Below are 23,248 nucleotides of genomic sequence, written 5' to 3' on the forward strand. Positions count from 1 at the left end.
TCCGGTGAATGTTGAATAATTGAGTGTAGAATATCGATTGACTCACCTTGTTGAGACTCGGTTTGAACTCTTGGTGTTGATTGACTTGAATGTAATAGATCCAATTCGAGTCGCATTTTGACCAATTGGTTTTGTAGCTCACTGATAACATTTGCGACATCTTCGTCCATTTTATTGTCTTTTTTCGGTGGCATTATTGATTTATCCCAGATAAATACACCAGCGATTGAATCCCGGATTCATAACACGAATAAAATTGGAGGAAATGTATGATGACGGAGATGTTAAAAATGGAGGGAAAAAAAAATTTTTACTTTTTAGAGTGAAAATGGATTTTTTATCTCACTTCTGAGGTTGTAAGGGGGTTGAGGTGTCAGGATAGGGGTATTAAACTTTAATAACACTTAATAATTGAAAACAATTATATTATTAAACGATTATACAAAATTAAACAAATTAAAATATTCTATTCAACAACATGGCTTCCTTCTTACACTCGTATTGATTATCGACTTCTTCATTAATGTTCGTGTATGTTCGTATTAGTTCGGTTATTAAGTATGGATTCACTGTGGCGAAATAGTGAACTATCCATAGGCGTGCTTATTATTTGAATAATGTAAGTTATTGTTGGCCAGTGGCAGCGTCGCTTACAATAGAATGCCCTTCAACAAATGACAATGTCAGAGTGACTTACATTTCACCCTGTAAAGATAGAGATGTTTAATATTATATGATAACAGCAGATAAAGATTGGGGGACGCTATGTTAAGGTATTCAAATGTGACTTTCCTTTGCCTGTGTACGTGCATATTATGTACGTTTTATGAAAGTATTGTATCTTGTTTGATTTATATCTGCATGAATATAATATAAAGAACGGAATGTACAATAACAGACCAGACTATTAGATAAATCTATGTACGTTCAAACCATGTTAATAGTTTTAAAATAAGAAAGTAGTGTAACTTCTGAGTTAATATTCTTAAATAATGTTTAAAAGTAGGAATCAGAGAGAAGACCTACAGATTTGATTAAAAATCATACTTAAAATACCCTTAACAAGTCATCATATAAACCAGGAATAATTATTATTTATATAATGTAAGGAAATCTCATTATTTCATCAGCAAAGAAATCCAAAATTGTTTTTAATTCATTTATTTCAATGATAAAACAAGCGTTTAACATTATCATAGAGAAATCAAAACATTATGTACCTAACTCCTAGTGCTGCTATCTAAGGGATCTTTCTTAATCTTCAAAAAATTGGATTTTAGATCTTTGTAGATTAAATCGTGAGACAAGCCTCCAACTAGTTTTTAATAGACTCGAAATGGCGTTGCACTAGTCTGTCAAGATGAATTTGTCACCTATATTCATGTAGAAGTACCCTAACCCACATAAAATTCGTATAAACTTCTAATATTAATGTACACTGAAATGGAACAAATTTAAGTAATCAAATCACGTCAATAATCCTAGAATAACATTTCTTAACATAGATCCATAAAAATGTTATTTAAACACTGTGTAATTCAACATTAATTTGATTTTAATATGCTGATCATCGATAATTCCACCATAAAAGTATCAACAACATACTACATTAGTTTTTAATTTGATATATTTTTAAGGCACTCAACCGTACAATTCATTCGTTCACTCACTATGGAACGTTCAAACCGTTCAATACAGCCAGCCTTCTTGTGTGTTCAGATAGAAGACGAAGAAGAAGAACATGAGAGTTGTGAACTTGAGGAGGAAAATTAAAGACGTGATATTAAATATCTAAAATATATATATTATACACGCAAGTGAAAGTATAGTTTGTCTAGTAGACAAGTAATCGGCGGTTGGTTTTCGATCTCTATATATATTCTTAGGTTGTACATACGATCTATTATTATTATATAATTTATAAATTTATGATTATTAGAAAGATGGGAAAATTTAAGAAAGTTTATTTTCTGTGTAATATATTAGTTATACAGAGTGTCTAATAAAGCATGGGCCTAATTCTGCAAGACTGAGTCACTACATAAAATTTAAAATTGTAAAGTGATGTACTTTGAATATAGAAACATAATGTAAAATTAATAGGTAACATACATGTACTAAAGTTGAGTAAGGTATGCGAAGTATAAGAGAGAATCTGATATCTGATATATTTATTATAACCGTGAAAGTTTGGATGGATGGATAGATGGATGTTTGTAGCTCAATCGGTGGGGGTGGGGTGTGAATATGCAATCGGTGGGGGGTGATCCAAGGTACATTAGGGTGTGGTTCATTGTACAATATGATATTTCAGAATGGAGTACTCTTCATGCACCATGGTTCGCACGTTTTTATCAACTATTTTTTATTATTTACAATCTAAAATCAAAAAAAGTGAAAATTTTACAGTTTCCTCCACAATTTTAGTATAAGGATGCACTAATTACCCATTTGTCGAGTTATTAAAACACCTTATAATAATTTCGTGTTCAGTTTGGATATTAATGTTTTTGGTTGTTCTATGAAATAGAAATAGACACGTCATGATATCAAATTTAATTGGTTTTACACAATCATTATTATTATATTTCTAACAAGAGATAAGAAAAGGAAGCACCAAGTATCATAAATGTGTCATTTATTATAAAGAAGAGGAAGTGGAAACAATATGATATTTATGTGTTTAATACATACATTCTTACACCAACTCAAATAAATTATATTCCTTCTCTGTGCCGTCAAGAAGAAAGGGTTAAGTTGAAAAATTATCATTTTGAAATAACGATGCTGATTAAAATAAACTCCATAATTGGATACAAACAAAATAAGTGAATAATTAATCCATCTGAAATTATGTAAATTAATCCCAAAGGAGTCGTAACAAGAAATGGTTATGAAATATGAAGTCAAGTCTTCGTAGGGTTGATCGGACATTGAAAAAAATCTGACGAAGGGTTTTCACGTAATTTATTATTTAAAAATTGGAGTTTTAACATGTTGTTAATAACAAATGAAGGCATGAATTTTGGATAATGTTGCCCCATCTTCCATATATTAAAAAATTAAAAATTTATTCTGGCGAGGAGTTTTAATCTTAAAAATAAAATACTCACGATAATTTTCGTCCGTCAAGACAGACAGTTCAAAAGACAATTATTTATTATTTTACAAATTAAATCACTACATAAATATGATTTAATATAGATGTTAGATGCTATCTAAATTAAAAAAATTAATTAACGGATTAAATTTTTTGTTAAAAATTTTATAGTGAAATGTAAAATTGCAATTTACTGTTCGATCAACCTAAAAACTTATAATTTCTGATATAAAAAATTTTCACTGTACTGTTCTATCAAACATATATAAGAAATATGGGTGTAGCGTTTTAATATTAATTCCATAAATTATAACTTAACAATCTTAAAAGAATTTTGACTTAATCCTTCTCTACCTGTTGGCAAACTATTTACAGTACGATATTTATCCTTTCATTTTCATTGCTATCTATTTTAACAAACCCTTTAGCTATATTCTATGAATTTGTAATGGTGTAAAATTAATGAACATAGAGAAAAACTATATGAGTATACATAATTAACATAGCACCATTATTTATGTTATCATAATTCAATGTCGAATTCATCATATTTCTTATGATTTTGATATGTTAATCAAGTAAAATCTTCACACATTTGAATAATTGTTCCGAATCTCGCAGAAAATGTGTGATAATTATTTATCATGATTCATTTCTTGATTTGCTAGACTGAAATTTGCCCATTCGGTTTTACGAATAATATTTCTCCGAATTTTCATTCCATTTCGAAAAGAGGAACATATCTTCAAAAAGCATTTTGGTATGAGGCACATGTGTCCGGAAACAATGCCATTTAAGCTACACACTTTTGAGTTGAACACAAATAAGGCACATCTTAGATGAAGAAAGAAACAAACCTGTGGTACCTACTGCAAGACGGTCGGAGTACAATCATAGGTACTTCGAAAATTTTATTTAATTTCAAATTGCCTCTATAAGCCAAATACTTGCAGCTCATTTGCTACAGGACACTGGATAGACGACAGGCTCGCTGAAAAATTAGGCCTATCAGTGCATCAAGATTATTGCAGAAGCAGTCATAGTCGGAAGGAGGAGAAAACGAGATCTCATCTTCTTTGTCAGCCTTTCTTTGACGACCTGTTCGATCTGAAGTATGGTGACCTAAAAGAACTCTTGCTGTTCTTATACAGCTCCAAATGGTTAATGGAGTAGTGGCCGAGGCTGGAAAACTTTTTGGTATCACAACGGACACTAGAATTTAAGTGTGTCTACTCCAGGACAGCAACTCTAACCTAGCCTAACCTAAGACACCAATGTCAACTTTGCACTGTTGGGGATTGTGTGAATTTTTCTAAAAAATGTTTGGATTGAAAGTTATTGGTTTTTGTGAGAAAAATTTTGTGGTTTAAAGAAGGAGAAGCTGATTTCAGCGACACGTTACTTGCGTTAAGTAACGATTAACAATTATCACTATGCTATATATGTATACGAAAGTCTTTCAGCATCAAATTGCGTTTAAATACACAAATATAGACGCGGCCAAATGAACAATTATAAACTAAGACCTTGATGGGAGAAAACAATTAATTTCAGGCTACCATTTGCCTCTTGTTTAAAATTTTATCAGGTGAGCATTTTTTTTGTCCCCGGGAATGCTTTTATCAATATTTTCCATAATTTTTTTTTTGTTGATCATAAAATAAAATAATATTTATAATAAAAACGAAAATTCATTATTATCATAAAAACAGTGGGAGTATAAAAGCTGTTCAATCGGGAATTACAATGAAGTCTCAGGGCCCATTAAATTATTGCGTGACATTTTTATATTATGTGATAAAATATTTTTCAATTCAAAAATCGTTCGTTATCACCATATATGACAAAATAGCAATACACAACTGTAGATACAATAGGTCTAGCATTCCGTAACAACTTGTTTATAGAAGTATTGATGCAATGATATTATATATTATTGATAAATAGTAAGTAACCTGTTGGTCTAAATTGGTACTACTGAAAAAGCTGTACTTATCCTGTTTAATTAATACGAATTTGTATCGCCAGGTGGCGAGATTTATCTTATTTGAATTTGAATATTTTGATTGGCCTTTAAAAATGGTAAGTACAGGTATTGCCATCTGGTAGTCTAAAATTAATTAGTACGAATTATTATCGCCATTCGGCGGGTTTTAGCTCCCAGTTATGAGTAATATTCGTTGTGTGCGTAGTCATGGTAGGGATAATAAAATCGATGCCAGCGCTTTAAGTGAAAAATTTTGGAGATAAAGTGGGCTGTTATGACTAATTTGCAATTATTTACATGTTAATGATATAGAAACTGTCAAATTAAAATGATTGAAAAACACTAATTAATTAAACTTAATGCATTAAAAATTGTGAAAATAAGAAATCAAATTGTACAAATATTATTTTTCAAATGTTAATTATCGTAATTATTTATTTAAATTTGTGAAACAAGAATATTAAATTTTAAATGTAAGTTTTCAATGCAATCCACACAATTATATATGCATCCATTAATTCTATAATTAAAGTAGTGTATCGTTGTCATGGAAACGAAATTCACGCTCGGAGCGAATATAGTGTTTTTTTGAAATATTTGTGATTCTATGGTTACCTGCATGATAAGAGAAAACAGTCAATAATTTTATAATTTATGTCTATCTATTCGCGACTCTAAAATACTGAACTGACCTCTACTGATTTGAATGAGAAATGGAGATTGAAGATGTAAATATTACCTTAGAACATATAATTAAATGGCAAATTTTTTGTTTATAGCATGAGGAGATAAATGTTTATACAATCTTCAACAGCCATTACAGTGCCCCTATAGTTTGTTGAAGTCCAGAATGGGTCTACCAGCCTGTGCGTGTCAAAAGAAAGACAATTATTTTTCTTTTCGTTAAGATTGAAACAAACACCATTTCTAGAAAATAATTCAAAATTCAAATGAAAAAAAAAAGAGTCCGTCTATAGTATTGGCATTATATTCGAAAATATGACACTTTTATAAACATCAGAAGTGATTTTTCACACTTGATAGTTTGAACAAAATTTTTTATGTCGAAAGCATTCACATATGTCACATACGAATATAAAATATCGAATTTTTATATAATAAATAAATAATTGAATAATAATAAAAAATATTTTATAACCAGACATAATATAATAAAAAAAAAACATATCCATGAAGTTAGCAGGATTATAGTTTTAGAAATCAATCAAATGTTGTTAATAGTTATGGAAGTGCTGGAAATCCAATATTACTATAATTTTGTGTGTATAATAATAGTGTTCTCGCAGATACATGGAGTAAGAGCTTTTAATTTCTAGATATTCATCTCGGATCCAAATATACATAAACCTTCCGAACAAAACTCCCTCGGAGAATTTTAGCCGATATTTCAAAAACAACTCATCCATTTGTTAAGTAATCACTTTTTGCATTTGTATTTTTTTGGACTAGAATTACTTTAAATATCGAATTTCACCTAATTTCAATGGCGGGAATATTTAGCAGTATTTTTTTGTATTGGCTAACTTTAAGACCAAAATACATTCCTTACATTGTACCCAAAAATATTTATGAATAAAATCGAATGCGTATATTAAAAATTTGATGTGTATTTTTGTTTTCAACATATTATTGTTGGTCCGGGAAAAATAGAGGGAATAATTTCGTAGGAGAAGAAAATCCATATCCCTATGCAAATCCCCAAAATTGAAATAATTCCGAGAAGGCCTTTCGACATGGTAGCGTTGCAAAGCACAGAGATACCACTTACAATTTTTCCCAAAATTCTTTTATTTCATAAAGGTAGGTGAACGAAGTATGGTCTAAACAGATTACCTTCCTCTACATGTCCCACGATTCAACCTGGTCGAAAAAGAAGAGAGATCATACCTTAGTGATTGGAGTTACGATCTCGAATTTTATACAGAGTGGCAGATAAATACGATATCTTTACCAGAAATCCCGTTCTTCTCCCGTACCATGTTTTGGGTTTATTATAATAATAATAATATAATAACGACCGAAATAATAACACAACATATAATACAGAACAACATATAATAAATATACAATGATATAAAAGTGTATATGTATGATATGATGTGATGTGTAGTCAAAAGATAGCTATTAATTTTATGGTGCGTATAATTGAATGTTAAATATTAGCTTTTGAAAGCTGAGACTCAAATATCTGTATCTGTCTATCAGCTACGTTAAATTATATGAGGAGTGTATGATAATAATACAATGGTATTCATCTTTGTATTTATGAAGTTATACATCAACAAAGTACAGAAAGTGCCAAAATTGTTTGTCATATTTCATTTCGTTTATTTCAGTATGGTAATAATAATGAAAATTTCTTTTTCAATTGGTTTTATTTTATTTTCATTTCTGTAAATTGTTTTCAGCTTTTTCAATATAAGCATTTTTCCTCTAAAAACAAAGACTATCACGATATAGCCCTCACTTATCCTCCCTTTTGTTCACAATTTTATAGATTTTAATTTTTTATCTTCAATTTCGATAAAATTCCGTATATAAGGTAATTTTGACCCAAAAAGTACCAAAATCGGGTGCATTTACTGACTGGTCGAATAGTTTTTAAGAAACGGACTAAAATTGATCCAAATATTGCGATATCTCAGAAACTCTGCACTTAATCATTAAATTAACCCGATTTTTATACTTTTTGGATCAAAATTACCCCTTCCGCCGAGTTTCATCAAATTCCAACATAAAAATTTTTTTTGCGTTTTTCTCGATTTTTCCAAAGGGGTGCCCCTTAAAAAAATTGCAAAAAATCAAAAAAAAAAATTTTCTCTCCAATTTCGATAAAACTCTCAGAATATAAGAAAATTTTGACCCAAAAAGTACAAAAATCAGGTGCATTGACTGATGACTGGTCGAATAGTTTTTGAAATTAAAACAAAATCATTGATATTCAACACTGTCTATATATAGAGTATTTCAACAATTAATTCAGTCAATTATACTTGTACTACTTGTAGTTCAAATAACAACGGGATTTAATTTGATTGTAGGTAATATTGTTGGGTTGATATGAATTTTAAGACATTCTGTTTGTATTTGAACCGAAAAAGCTACTTGATAAGAGAATTTATATCATAAAGCTCCTGTATTCGACGACGAAGTGTTTAATATAATACATCTCATAACAAAATTGTTTCTGTTTATAAATACTTGGGCCATGTTTACTCTATACAACATTAATTTATTTTAAACATTCTTCAAAGTTCAGCGAAAGTGAAATAATTCATTCAATAATTTCAAATAGTTACTTGCTATTGAAACAGTAATCACATTTATGTTATTTATTTTACGATACTTAAGATAGTTCACGTAATTTATTTCAACATTCAGACAGTTCGATAACGAAAATTCTTTCTTTAGTATCAAACTAGTGTTTAGCCCGAATAATGAAAATTCTCAAGTACAACACAGTTTAGAAGGGTTTTTATAATACTCCTGGCAGGGTGAAGGGCATGTATGGAAGAGGATGATACCTCCCTGCATGCTATTTGCTCCTGAAGGGTATAGAATTTTTGGGTCTAAAATCTTGGATACATCAATTTTGGGAGCAATCTCGGCAGAGAAGCTGTGAACCTATAGCTTAATCTGCTTAAAATAGCACTTCTTACCCGGAAATCTCTGACAGATAGTTCTCAAGGAGAGCCAAGTAGGCCACTTGGTCTAGGTGCTAGGAACACATTTGCGGAAAAACTCTTATGTACTAATATTAATATTATTATTATAGCCTAAAAAATTAGTTGGGACTCTGGCCGCCATTTGCATCAATTGTTAGAATCCCTCCAAAATCCTTTATTGCCTACTCCGTTAACTTCGGAAAATAGCGATTTAACGATTTTTTTTTTACGCAAAATTTTAGTGAAAGACTATCCATGTGTATATCAAATTCTCAGTCCTTTTCCAAACCGATTTTGAAAATACCAACCCATATAAGATTTATCAAGCACTTTCCAGTTTGTTTTTACATAAATGGCGCTTGGATTTAAGAATAATCGTTATATTTCGAAGTAAACGTGAATGAAAAAGGTTGGAGAAAGAAATATTTTGTTTGTAAATGTTTTTTGGAAGGATTATAATAATTGATACACGTGGGGTTCAAATTCGAGCCCCGATCCATTTTTCGGGATAGGGATTTATCTACTATCTTAGAATTTGAAATATCTGTTCCGATTCACAAGAACATACATTTTAAGTGTTTATGGAATTAAAAAGAGATACTCCCTTGTTAAGTGCACACTCAATTCAAGTCGATAAATCACTTAAAGTAGCAAATCTTTTCTCTCGCAAAGAAAAAGAAACTTCTCAAATAAATCATATGACTTGCAAATATTAGTTAATGTGAAAAATTTCAAGTTGTCTCCTAAAATGTCATCTAAAATGCATCTTTGTATGTAAAATTTACTGAAGTCATTGCATAGTAAATGATCTTACAAATTATATCTATTTATTAACAACCTAACATGTAAACATGGCCATTAAGTTTCAACTAACTTAAAGTTCTTTTGTATGTTTTGCCACCAAGAATAAGAATTCGGTCAACACAAAACTAGGCAAGCTGAATGTGTCTGGATAAATCACTGGAAATACGACTAACGTCGTTTTCGACTCCTTAAGTGTGGCCTTAGTTTAAGAGTTGTCTTATCATTTTCAAAAAAAATTCATCTAAGCATTTGTCAAAAAGTATTTTCGGATATTAGTTGGTAAATCTACCGGATTTTGATAAAAATTCGGAAAGTTTTGAGAGAAGCCTATTTTTTTTAATAGGACTGTTGTAAAAAATATAGAAATGGAGTTTTTCTGTTCAGGAACGATCCGCACGACCTTCTGCACGCGGCTTTGGGGCAATTTATCTTTACATTGTTTTCTTGAATATCTTTGTTTTTATTGATCGGATTGAGCCGAATAAAAAACGAATTGTTTGTTATGAATTTCTGCATCAACCTTGTTTGCTTTCGAACCCTAAACATAGGAAGATAACCTCAAAATCTCCATACTGAAACACTTCAGTGTTCCAGACGAGTTGAGGAGGGATTTTCCCAACATATTAAAGCCGACTATACTTTATTTCTAGATTGGCATTTAGATAAATGTCAAATTTTTATTTCTGCCTTTGCTCATATATGTTTATATAAAATACATCCAAATATTTATACATACAATACTTGCTAAGTGACTGTCCATTAATCATTAAATAGATAGAGGGGGTGCATTGGTGGTGTATGGTGTTGTTAAGGGAATATGAGAATACACTTTACTTTAAATATATATTTGAGTCTATATTTATTCATAAAACGGAAGACACTTTTATATTATATATATTTTCAAGTATAGACTAAGTACTCTCTTAAGAGAAGTAAGTAGTATACATATAGTATATAATCATTTGAATAAATTTATTGTTATTTTGTTTACATTTTGTGTATATTTCAAATGATTATTATTTGCTACATATATTTTATTTTATTCTTTGTATACTTTGTATGTGTGTTGTAAGAGATAGATAGATGTATTTTTAGATTTATGTAATTTATCAAAATTGTATTTGGTTTACATTTTAACGGGTATCTCAAAATTTATTTTATTTTAAAACATTTTAAATAACTAACAAATCGATTCCGACAATAACCTACAGTATCATATTAGAGACTACGATCTAATATTGGGGTACCGTGGCTTTTGACACTCAACAGTAGCATTCACACTATACCTATAGACTTTAAGTGCTCCGAAAGGTGTTAGGTTCAGAATGTTGTCGCTCGAAATCTTGGATCAATCTATCCTGGGAGAGATCCCGACGGAGAAGCTGTAGGCTTTCTGTGTGGCATCTGGCCTCGACAGAATCCTTAAGCTTCATGATTTTAATCCAATGTGGCAGGTCGTTCTCACAGAGGACTCCTGGTCTAAGTGACCCACTTGCGGTACCCCTCTTCTGTCTTATTATTAATATTATAGAGCGATTGGATGTTTAGTTTCTGTGTTATCACTTAAAATCTTTACAAAAATTCCATTCCGCAAAGTATTTAAAGTAACCTTGCTTAAAATTTCGGTTCAAATAATCTTTCTTGTACAATAGATAATAAATTTGATTTAATTTTAAGAGAAAACTGCGCAAAAAAATTACGACTAACAGACTGAAACTTGAAAAAATCGTCCTATAAATGAAGTTAACGTTCATCAAAATATGTTACTTTGAACAAAAAAGACAAAACTTTTCAATGTTGTTGTAATTAATTTACTTAACGTATATATTGACTTACCATTACGCGCCTTCTTTGTTTTCTTCTTTAATTCTTTTGTATCGTTAATTAACGACAATGACAATAATTTCTGTGTAATGTTTCGTTTAGAACGATCAGTAGATATACGATTGACAATATTTTCAACAACATCTGTAAACAGAAAATACAAAACATCGATTTTATTTTGTTTTGTTTCAATGACAGTGAAATTCGTTTATAATGACAGTCTAAGTCATAAAAATCGGATCGCGCATAAAATCAAAAGATACATTCCACTTGATCAATGATTAATTATCAAAGCTTTATCAGCCATTGGTCATAAAAACTTTTTGGTGACGACGAATTAATGATTTCTACTCCTTTTAAAAATTATAGAATATAGAATTTATTATGTCGTGATAAACGAATACCATCTGTGTTTGCTTTTAGGAAGTCAATAATTATTAGTTCAAAAGTCATACCATCAGAATCTCTGAATTGTTCAAAAAGATCCCGGAGTTCCTCTTCATCATCATTGGTCCATTTTGTCATCAATGTTGGTTTTGATGTCAACAATCCCAATTCTTTTAGTTTCCTTGTAACCGCTTTTTGTGATCTAGTATTTTCTATCAAATTAGCTGTAATCCATTCAGATGCATCTATTTCAAAAATAAAAAATTATAAGTTATTATTTATTAAAAAAATCGTATTTTCAAATTAACTTACTCATTTCAATATTTTTCGCTTGATATTCCTCATACAATCGGCGTAATTCATCTTCTTGCTCTTCAGTCCATGCTTTCTTTGCAGCTTCAGATCTAAAACAACATGATTTTTATTGCCTTTTTGGGAAAACTTGGATGGGAAGAAATTCAAAGATAGAAATACATACTTTTGTTGGTAATTTCCATAACCTTCCTCAATTTCGTACGCTTCTCGGGAATTTTTCCAAAATAGCATTTCCATGAACACTTTTGGATTTTGTTGTGCTACTTCAACAAATTTTCGAATTATAAATATGGCAAATTTTGCTAATTCCTGCAAAATAAATGAAAAATATTTAATATAAATTATTTATTTTTGACTTATATTTCTTTTGGCATTATTATTAAAGATATGATCCGAAACATTTCACCCACACCATAACGTTAACCGAAATCTTCCCTTAATATATCGTGTGTGATATAACGACATCTATGCACATTTTTAAGGAAACTATTATCAAAGTTATGATCCAATACATGTAACTTATGAAGTGTGCTTGGAGTTATTTTTGTTTTGTTCTGCCAATGAAATATAACATTCCAATCTGATGATGAGGGGTTCGGAATATTGTTTGTATAAAAAATGATCTATATTAATCAGATTACCTTATGTTTACTTGATGGATTATCTAAAATACGTTGAAATGTTCGAAATATTGTTGCTTGAAATAACATCGTTGGCATTTTACAATCAAATGCAATTCGATGTAACAATTTAACAATGCAATGATTTGTATATTCAGTATTTGTGTCAAATTGTTTTAATGCTAATCCACAGGCTTCAATCACTTTTGGACGTGCAAATCTATTTACAAATTCAGTAAAATTAAAATTGCATTCTTTCATTTTTGGACCGGATTCTTCATCATCATCTTCTTCCTCATTTCCATCTAAAAAAAATCTCATATTAAAATTCGAAAAAATCCGTTGCCTAGTTCTGAGATTTTCAGATCTTCTGAGCCTAGAATTTAGTTGTTTACGATCAAACTTTGGGAAAAGAAAACTATAGTGATTTGCGCAGAATCATTTTGAAAAAGGCAATCCTTTGAATTCTTCTGTAATTTTGGGAAATAAATAGTAATCTTTCAAAGAAACAAATTAAAAATTTTTTGTTTTCGAGTCATTTTAGCCAGAAATTCAGATGTTTTTCACGTTACCATCTCTGAAAGTACGCTAGATGGTTTAGGGGATATCATTTTATGTAAGAAACTGTTTCTTTCTATCTCTGGCTTTAACAAATATTAAAGCACAGCGTTCAGATATGAAGCTTTACGATCCTCTACATTTAGAGTGTTTCGTTCTTCCTTTCCAGAAGAAACATAACCAGTTCCATTCAAAACGAGAATTTGGAATATTATAAGTTGATAATTTCTAAAGTTTTTCCAATGCTTTAGAATTACAAAAGCTATCAATTTTCCTCAGGGACTCAGACAGTATCAATCGAAGGTTTTATTTAGGTCACATCGAGAAAGGCAACGGTTACAGCTCCAGAAGGCTCAAGATAAGGAGAAAGACTAATGCTTCGATGAAATGCCAATGTTACGCAGGATCTGCGTCAAATTCAAGCCTCAATTTGGATAGCTAAAGCACTTTAAGCGAGGGCAAAGTTTCTTTTGAATTCGTTGAGCTAAGGACTAGATGAGTTGCGTGGATCGATTCGATTTGTTTTGAAGGATATAAAATGCAACAATCTCGAAATCTAGGTGATATTATGTGATTATTATTTACTGAATACTTACCATCGGATTCTTCTTCCTCCATTTCGTTGGTAGGAGTATTTTCAAAGTTCGATTCATCTAGAACAAATAGAAAAAGAAACATTAAATAATATTTTAATACCTTTTAAAAATTCAAATAAAATTTTAACATTATTTTTAGACATATAGCTTGATTTGGTCGATTCGAATCGATTGTTCAAACACAATTAATACCCATGATAGGTACTTACACCACACCCACGGATATTAATTGGTTTTTCAATCGTCTCCAACATAATACCTTTTACTTGAATATCATAATATAATATACTCAACTCATTCAATAATTATGTATATATTGAATTCATTAAAGCAATCAATATGGGACACCATTTAATATAGTCAAGGAGCTGAGCTGGTTACCATCAGGTCACGTTTAGTCAAATTATTAATCATGATTTAGAGAGGGACATAAAATATAGCTATTACTTTTCCTCCTTCGCTCCAAATTGGATAATTCTAATATTACATATAAAATTTCAGGTGATAGTATTTTGAGTATTAAATAACAATCTACAAAAAATTAAAAAAGATTGCAAAATAGCAACAATTTTTACGACCGGTTAGAGTCTAATGCCTTAGACCGCTCGGCCATTTAGGCTCTTCAAATGTAAAAATATAGTTCACAACAGCTTCCGAAATTTATAAAAATATGCAAAAACTACAGCATCTTGAATCTTTTTTTTCTCAACCGGAATTTAACTATTTGGTTTCTGCGCTTAGACTATAGACTTAATACACTTAGTTACAGACTATTACAAACTCACCAATGTAAATGTGTTAGTGATAATACATATACAAGAGATAGATGTAATTAAAATGATATTAATTTATTCAAATTAGAAGCCATTAAACTTATATTTGCGTAAATATTATTATTATTATTATTATTAGCATCTATTTTATAAAATCGAAATTATTATGATTATTATTATTGTTGTTTGTTTTAATTTATGATAAAATAAGTGGTGATTATTACTGAAAATACTGTGCTATGAATTAAGTAAGTAGTTAAATATTCTGTGTAGGCAATAACAGGTCAAAAATTTGGATTAATAATAAAAAAGAGAAATAGGTCGATAGGAGATAATCTTGATATACAATTAGCCCATAAATGTAAAACGAGACTTGATACCATGACAAAATTTGAAAGTGAAATGAAACTTGATTAAAAACGAAGAAGTTATAAGCAATCAAAGATTGCATTCAAAGGTAGCCCATTTCCTTCAACAAAATAAAGTTTTTTACGTAATCTCTATGCTATTCCTTTTTGTTTAATTAGGAATTTTAAGCGTTTATATCTTGCATACTAGTAAACATTTTTGAAAACCAACTTCCTCTACTCTTTACCTCAACACTTCATAGTAGTGGCAACGAAAGAATTTGCAAAATTTTATCCGATTTTACCGAAGTTTTAAGGAAAAATTAACTACTTTTACCCTCATAAATACATTAATGTGTGTCATAATACCATTTTTGAAATCTTTAGCTCTAGAATCTAGATGACCTCATTATGTATAAAATTTTTGTTTTTTTGAATTTCATTCCATTTTAGATTCCCAATTCTGTTTAATTTTCAATACTAGTCAGTGTATATGTAAATATGTACATAAATAATAATATAAAACATTAAATGGATGGCCATTTATTTATACGGTTGTTAGAGTTGTTACATAATAAAATAGGTCATCATAAAATATTTGGTACAAAGATTTTGATGTACCTACGCTCACAGTCTAACTCTACGCACAATATGTTTTTTATAAATTTTATTTGTGTTACCTTCACCTTAATTTAATGACTGTAATAAAAAAATACACTTACTTTTCATTTTTTTTATTTGTTAAACCTGTGACTTGTGAAAAAACCTATATTTTACACAAGAAAATATTTATATGTAACTTCACATAAGTCTATGTAAACTTAATGTTTCTTGTATATTAAAATAGTTTTTGTCTTCAGTTTTAGAGAGAGTCTTCACTGTGCGCGAATTTAAGTCTATGTTGATAATAATTCAGTCAAATAATATATTATCGATAGAAATTATTTTTTGTTTATCCAAACATTTGATCAAGATGACAGGAATAATATAACTCGGTTTCTTATAGAAGAATTTTCTTATTCGAAGAAGTAAAAATTTTAATAAGAAAATTATTATTCCCAGTATATTATATGAAATAAATAATTCCAGTTCCAAGATAAGGGCAAAATTTTGGTATAGGTGGTCATAAAATCCCTTAACTAGTCTATTTCCGGTTGCCCACCCGTCCGTAAACACGATAACTCAAAAACGAAAAAAGATATCAAGTTGAAATTTTTATAGCGTACTCAGGACGTAAAAAGTGAATTTGAGTTCGTAAATGAGTATCATAGTCAATTGGGTCTTTGTACCATAAGATCCATCTTGTAAACCGTTAGAGATAGGACAAAAGTTTAAATATAAAACCTGTTCCATATAAAAAAATAAACAATTTTTGTTTGAAACATTTTTTTGAAAACATCAATGTTAATCCGCGATGATAGGGAAACTATAAAAGATAGGGAGTTTTGCAGATGGCTTTAACATTTCCTTCGTCTTGTGTAACATTCTCGAAAAACAAAAGAAAATTCTAGAAAAAATTATCGAAAATTTGCAAAATCTCAAAAATCAAAAATAAATATAATGTATGTGTGTGTAGCTTTGATCTCCCCTAGCTCGAATACTTCTCGTAAAAAGTTTTGTGGTCGTGAGACTTTTTGATCAGAATGATCTGAAGAAAATTTTGGGAGCGGTTTGGAAAAATTTCACGGGAAGACATTTTCCTAGTAATATACTAAAACTATAATTTATTCGTAGCTTTGATCGCTCGTAGCTCGTAAACTACTAGTGAAAATTTTTGTGACCGCAAGAGCTTTTGAGTAGAATGATCCAAAGAACATTTTAGGGTGGGTTAAAAAAAGTTTCACAGAAAGCCATTTTCCTATCTAATATTGCGAGGTCCTGTACCTACTTTCCGATCTTGGAAGTTATTCGCATTAAAATATATTATGTCTATATTCATAGATTTGTCTTTTTTAAATGATCTGTAACCCTATTTCGAAAATTTACTATTTTATTTTGATATGCATTTAACCTGTGCATATTTAGTTCGATAGTGATATTTTTTAAGTACCTTCAATAATAATAAAAACATTTTAATACCATTAAAGAGTTTAAAATATATAAAACAGCGTACCTATTTACATTTTTAACAACCATTATTATACAACCATTATTGTGTATTATTTTGTATGATAATGACATAACATTCGAATGCAATATTTAATTGAGACATTAATTTTAAATGCGATATAAAGAGTATAGGAGAATGGATAAACACAAACAAAAGATATTTATATACTAGAAATTTGTATAATAAAATATTATTGTTAGATTATTTAAGGTAGTTTAAGCGTAAAATTACTTTTTTTTCTTAAATATTTGTTGATATTCGAAAGTGATAACTCCAAGCCAATTTTTTCTTTCGACAACTCCCTGAAAAACGCAAAGCTTATGTTTCCGACTAGAGGTAAATTTATTAACTTTATTTGTTCGAAAAATTTTAAACTTTATAAATTCGACGGAAATTGGATGGAAAAATTTCGAAGCAAGGGTGAAAATTGCAAACTTATGCCGATCTTGTAATTATGAAATATATATCAAGGTATACTCATTTTAGTCCCTTTGTAACATTGAATGCTACGATTCCATAAAATCACATAATTAATCCTCTTTCCGCTTGTCCATATACCCGTCCGTCAACACGATAACTCAAAAACAAAAAGAGATATCAAGCTGAAATTATTGAAACGAGCTCAAGAAGTAAAAAGTAAGTTTCAGTTCGTAAATGAGCAACATAGGTCAATTGTGTCTTGAGTCCGTAGGACCCATCTTTAAATCCCTTAGAGATAGAACAAAAATTTAAAAGCAAAAATGTTTTCGTAATTCTTGCTCGTAAATGAGCAACATAGGTCAATTGTGTCTTGAGTCCGTAGGACCCATCTTTTAAACCGTTAGAGATAGAACAAAAATTTAATAGAAAAAATGTTCCTTATAAAAACATAAACAACTTTTGCTTGAAACATTTTTTCGTAAACATCATTGTTTTCGCGTGAGGGAACAAATTAGGGCAAAACATTAGTGTCCATTTTCTCCAAAACTATAAAAAATGGAGAGATAATACTTTGTAGGTAGTTTCGAGCCTCGTGAAATATTTTCGAAATACAAAAAAGTATGTGTTTGTTTTTTAAACTTCTCTTAATTATTAAAAATAATGCAAGTACTCATATTCAACATTGTCTATACAGAGTATTTTAACAATTAGCCGAATCAATTGTTTATTTTCATTACTTTTTATAATAATCTCTGCATCAATGTCAGAAATTAGGTTATAAGACAATTCCGTCAGAAGGAAATTGAAAACAAAAAAGCATAAATAAGTCCATTTGATGAATAATTGATATAAACTAGAGACAACATTTAATTTTTATTCCTTCAGGACGTATACACAGGGTATATAAATTAAATATGTGTTAGTTTTGTATTCAGAATAAGGAACATTTAATTTTTTTGTCATTTAAATAGTTAAAACATTTTCACAAATGGTCAATGTAGATTAAATTTACATAATTTTAGACAAACCCTTTTGTAATTAAGATTTACCCACTATAACACACACACATACGATTTGTGTAACATTGTGTGTGATACTTGTAACAACATTTGTAACATTGTAAATTAAGGACTTGAATTTTTAAAATATAATTATTTAAATATCAAATCTCAGGATGACGTTTTCAGGGTTCCGTTCCACATTCTTCTGTTTGTCTGTCTGTCTATCATCGAGATGTATCACATAGATCGCAATAGTTAGAAAGCTGAAATTTTAGCGAAAGTTTGTGCTACTTATTTGTATCACCTAACGTATATCGTGCTAAAAATCCGCCATTTTGTCTTTTTCGTCAAAAAACTTGGAAGGAAGGACACTGGAGTTTTTAAGACGAATATAACGATTCCTTAATTGTCCAAATTAATCGAGTCGTTTGGAAAATATGAGTTAATAAAGAAATTTACTAACAAATATGCATACATACAAGATACGTGCGTAAAACATAGCCACTTTGATAGTCGGGTAAAAAACGGCCACTTTTTGATTAGACTAGTCATTCCATAGACCACTAATCTACTTAACTGTTTGATGTCATTAATGATTTTCCCAATAAACTGACATTCATTTTCAAAATTTAATTGAATGTATTTTTATTAATGATTAAAAAAGGTATTGATTATAAATAAATGGTCGTACATTTTTATCGTCCAAAACCGTGTACATAAAATAACCTCATTGATATGATGTGGTGTCACACCACTGGTGTAACGATGGTATGATGTAGTATGGTGTAAGTGATGAACCACATTTAACTTAATTATAGAGAGTGGTGGTGGTAGCTGGTAGCAGTGGTAGCTCTCTATCGGTATGGTTTGGTATTGTCAGTTTTAGCGTTAAATACAATATTAAATGACATTTTAGTGTAATAATGACAGTCATAATAATAATTCATATACCAATATGAATGAATATGTAGATATGATTGTGTTGTGTTCTAATATCTATGACAATGAGTGACTGACTGAATGAATGGAACGTTAGCTTGTCATTATATATACAGGCAGTTACACATCCTTTTCAATGTTGAACATAGAGTTGTGCAAAAACATCAACTTTGCATACAGTATTGTAAAAAGTTTTGGTTTATTGCGCGGTACATACGTATAAATCAAATACATGCTTTGTAGTCAAGTTATGAGATATTTTCAGTATTACAATACCACGCAACTACGAAAATATATAATATATTCTGAGAAAGTGCTGTTTATAAATTTGAATATAGATATCGCTCTTCAATCATGTACACTCAATCTATAGTCGTCTCTGTTCATCAAATGATGGATCTTCGATGAACTCATAATTAAATTAAAATGTTGTTTTTATATCATCGACAACCTTATATTTTTATGGTATTATTATAAACTACAAGATTGTCTAAATATTTTAGATAGTTTTTTTATCATTCCCTCAAGATTTTTTGATAGAGAAATATCCAATTGAAAAGGATAACCTATATGATTCATCATTTTTTCAACCAACTTTGAACGATAAAGGAATAATAAAAAGCCCGATGACCTAGAAATTTTTTGTGATTTTTGGGATCTTTGTTAATCAAAAACTATATTTATTGAAATTCCTAGTATTATTAAATCCTGGCATATCTCCTTAAATTAACACGCATTAGTGAAAAAGCATTACAATTAAAACGATGATCAACAAAGATGTTTAATGGCACGTAGGATTCAAAACCTTCAAGATTTTTTTCTTACTCATAGACTTAATCACCATGCTTCATGAAAGATAGTATCACGTTTTGTGTGACACTCTGTACAATTTGATCAAATGTTTAATGTTCTACATAGGTAAGGTGTCCATAAATATTACGAAAACTGCAAGAGTTAGAAAGCTTTGAATGGGTTGAAAATATTATCTCATAGAAGTGCATAAGGTAATTTTTGATGCAGCAAAAATAAACTAAGAGTATATAAGTTTAGTATGTTTAGAAGAGAAATACGTAAATGAGATTGTTAAATGAGTGGAATCGTATGATTTGTTTGTTATATAAAAGCTATTTAGAGTTATAAATGAAAGTAATTTTATTTTTATGAAGTGTAAAAAACTAATGATGTTCATTTCAATAATATTAATATATATTTCTTCATGTTTTTTTCATTATCATATAGTCAGCATATTCATTCATTTTCTTTGGAGTTCGTATCATTACATTATTTCCCTTTCATTAATAAGTAAATACATAAAGATTTCCTTCTAAATACAATTAAACGAATTGACTTTTTCATTGTCAAAATCAAATTCGTCACTCTTCAATTGTAAAAAATTTTTGCTGGGTTGGTTAGGATTTAATTCTGTTATAACTTCTAGAATAACTTCTGTTATATAACTTTTCGAATAACTGTATTAACGTTCTATCTCGCTTAATTGAGAAGAACTCAATTGCATTAAATTTGTTTTGGTAAATAAAATATTATAATGTCGCGAAAAAATGACAAAAAGTATACGTTTTACTTCCTAAATTTCTAAGATACAAAAACCTAATAAAGCTTTATGTATTGGACTATATCCGTTATTCGCTTTGTATCTACAATACGTGAAAGAATAAATTTATGGTTTATAGTTCTCGATATTCAAGGAATTTTACTCGATATTAAAGTACTTTTTAAATTTCTCGATATTCAAGGATTTCAAGGTAAAGGAACGACTAGAGTAATATCTCTAGTCTCTTTCAATTGATCTTGTCTTTAGTTCTATACTCTTAAATTTGATCGGACATTAAGGCAATCTATAAATAAAAGTCTGAATTTTTGATATGTTATTAATTTCTATTTTATACGCATAAACGATTTTTTTAAAAAATCTGACAAAGGTTTTTCATGTAGGTTAGGTTAGGTTATATTGGCTGTACAAGAAAGTCACACTTAGGCTAGAGAGCCCATTAAGATACCGCATATATGTTTTACCACCTTTCCGCTGATAATTTCATTTATAAGCTCCTAAATTTCAGAGGTTAAGTCCAGCCCATCACAACTATTAATTAAATGAATTTTGTTGCGACGGCGGGAATCAAACCCGCCACACTAAGCATACTACGTACGGAATTGGTTACGCCTTAAAAAAGGGTGTGAGCTAATGGCGACGTTTTTCATGTAATTTATTATTAAAAATTGAATTTTTAACTTATTGAGAATGCAAGTGTTGAATGAACGCATAATTCTTCGATAATGTTGCTCCATCTTTTACAGATTAAAAAAAAACTGCTTCTTTTATGAATTAAATTTCGTAAATAACGTTAAAATTTAAAAAATAACAAGTGAAAACAAACAATTGACTGAGTTAATTGTTGAAATACCATGTATAGGCAGTGTTGATAACTCTGTCACATTTCACATACATACATATCTGACATATTTAACTGATATTCTCATATAATGCGCAAGTGTTGATGCGCAATCGTTTGTTTTTTTGACGTCAGGTAAATAACAAAAGATATTCACTTTGATATTCCTATATTAATACATACTATAAAATTTGCACCTAATTAACGCCCTCGTGGTTAAACAGTGATGTTTACAAAAAAATGTTTCAAACAAAAGTTTTTTATTTTTTGATAAAGAACATTTTTTACATTTAAACTTTGGTTCTATCTCTAACGGTTTACAAGATGGGTCCTACGGACCCAAGACCCAATTGACCTATGATGCTCATTTACGAACTTGACCTGACTTTTTACGTCCTGAGTACGCTGTAAAAATTTCAGATCGATATCTTTTTTCGTTTTTGAGTTATCGTGTCCACAGACGGACGGACGGACGGACGGACGAACGGACGGACAACCGGAAATGGATTAATTAGGTGATTCTATGAACATCTATACCAAAATTTTGTTCGTAGCATCAATATTTCTAAGCGTTACAAACTTGGGACGAAACTTAATATACCATGTATATTTCATATATACATGGTATAAAAAGGAAGAATGCGATTTTTGTAATACAGTGCAACCTTAATATAACGAACCTCAATATAACGAATTCCTCGATTTAACAAATTTTTCGCAATCCCCTTGAATTGTCCATAAGAGTCAATATAAAATATACCTCTACATTTCGAATATTTTTGCGAACAGTCTCTTTATAACGAATTTTCAACTATAATAAAAAATTTAAATACCTCTAAATAACGAAATTCGTCAATTCAAAACCTTTATATAAAGTATAAAGTCCCACCAATATATGACAGTTAGTATGCTCCATAGTATGTAATTCATGTCGCGAGAGGTTCCGACACTTTTTTCCTCTTTATATCGAATTTTAGACTAACTTAACCTCAATATTACAAGCCTCAGTTTAATGAATTACTTGATATAACGAATATTTACTGGTTCCCTTCAGATTTGTTTTATCGAGGTTGCACTGTACTAGCGATTTTTTATGGTCTCTAAATTTAAATAAGTAATTTAGAGATTAAAAATGTTAATTACTATTTAGAAAAAATGAACCGTAAAATGAGAGTGTACTGTAAAATTGTAATGTACCTACTGTCCGTCCAACCTTAATAGTTCATAAAAAATATTTCATATTTTAATATAAAGAATAACAACGAACAGCATTCACTACTCAATAGTTCATTTATAATAATAATAATTTTAATTAAAAATTTTTAAATATAATATTTTTCATTTATTAAATAAACTATTAAATGTAAATG

General features: G+C 29.6%; 1 protein-coding gene across 1 annotated transcript in view; it reads right to left on the reverse strand.

Annotated features, from left to right (window-relative positions):
- Window positions 1–23,248, reverse strand: part of LOC123305050 (protein timeless homolog) — a 573,972-nt gene that overhangs the window by 51,613 nt on the left and 499,111 nt on the right. Inside the window, exons 10-15 of the mRNA XM_044886653.1 lie at window positions 13,878–13,934; window positions 12,745–13,028; window positions 12,267–12,412; window positions 12,101–12,192; window positions 11,857–12,033; window positions 11,414–11,545 (exon numbers count right to left, since the gene is read on the reverse strand). Coding sequence (XP_044742588.1) covers window positions 11,414–11,545; window positions 11,857–12,033; window positions 12,101–12,192; window positions 12,267–12,412; window positions 12,745–13,028; window positions 13,878–13,934 — 888 coding nt within the window. The remainder of the gene's footprint in view (window positions 1–11,413; window positions 11,546–11,856; window positions 12,034–12,100; window positions 12,193–12,266; window positions 12,413–12,744; window positions 13,029–13,877; window positions 13,935–23,248) is intronic.

This window comes from Chrysoperla carnea, chromosome 1 (genome assembly GCF_905475395.1).
Source record: "Chrysoperla carnea chromosome 1, inChrCarn1.1, whole genome shotgun sequence".
Lineage (NCBI taxonomy): Eukaryota > Metazoa > Arthropoda > Insecta > Neuroptera > Chrysopidae > Chrysoperla > Chrysoperla carnea.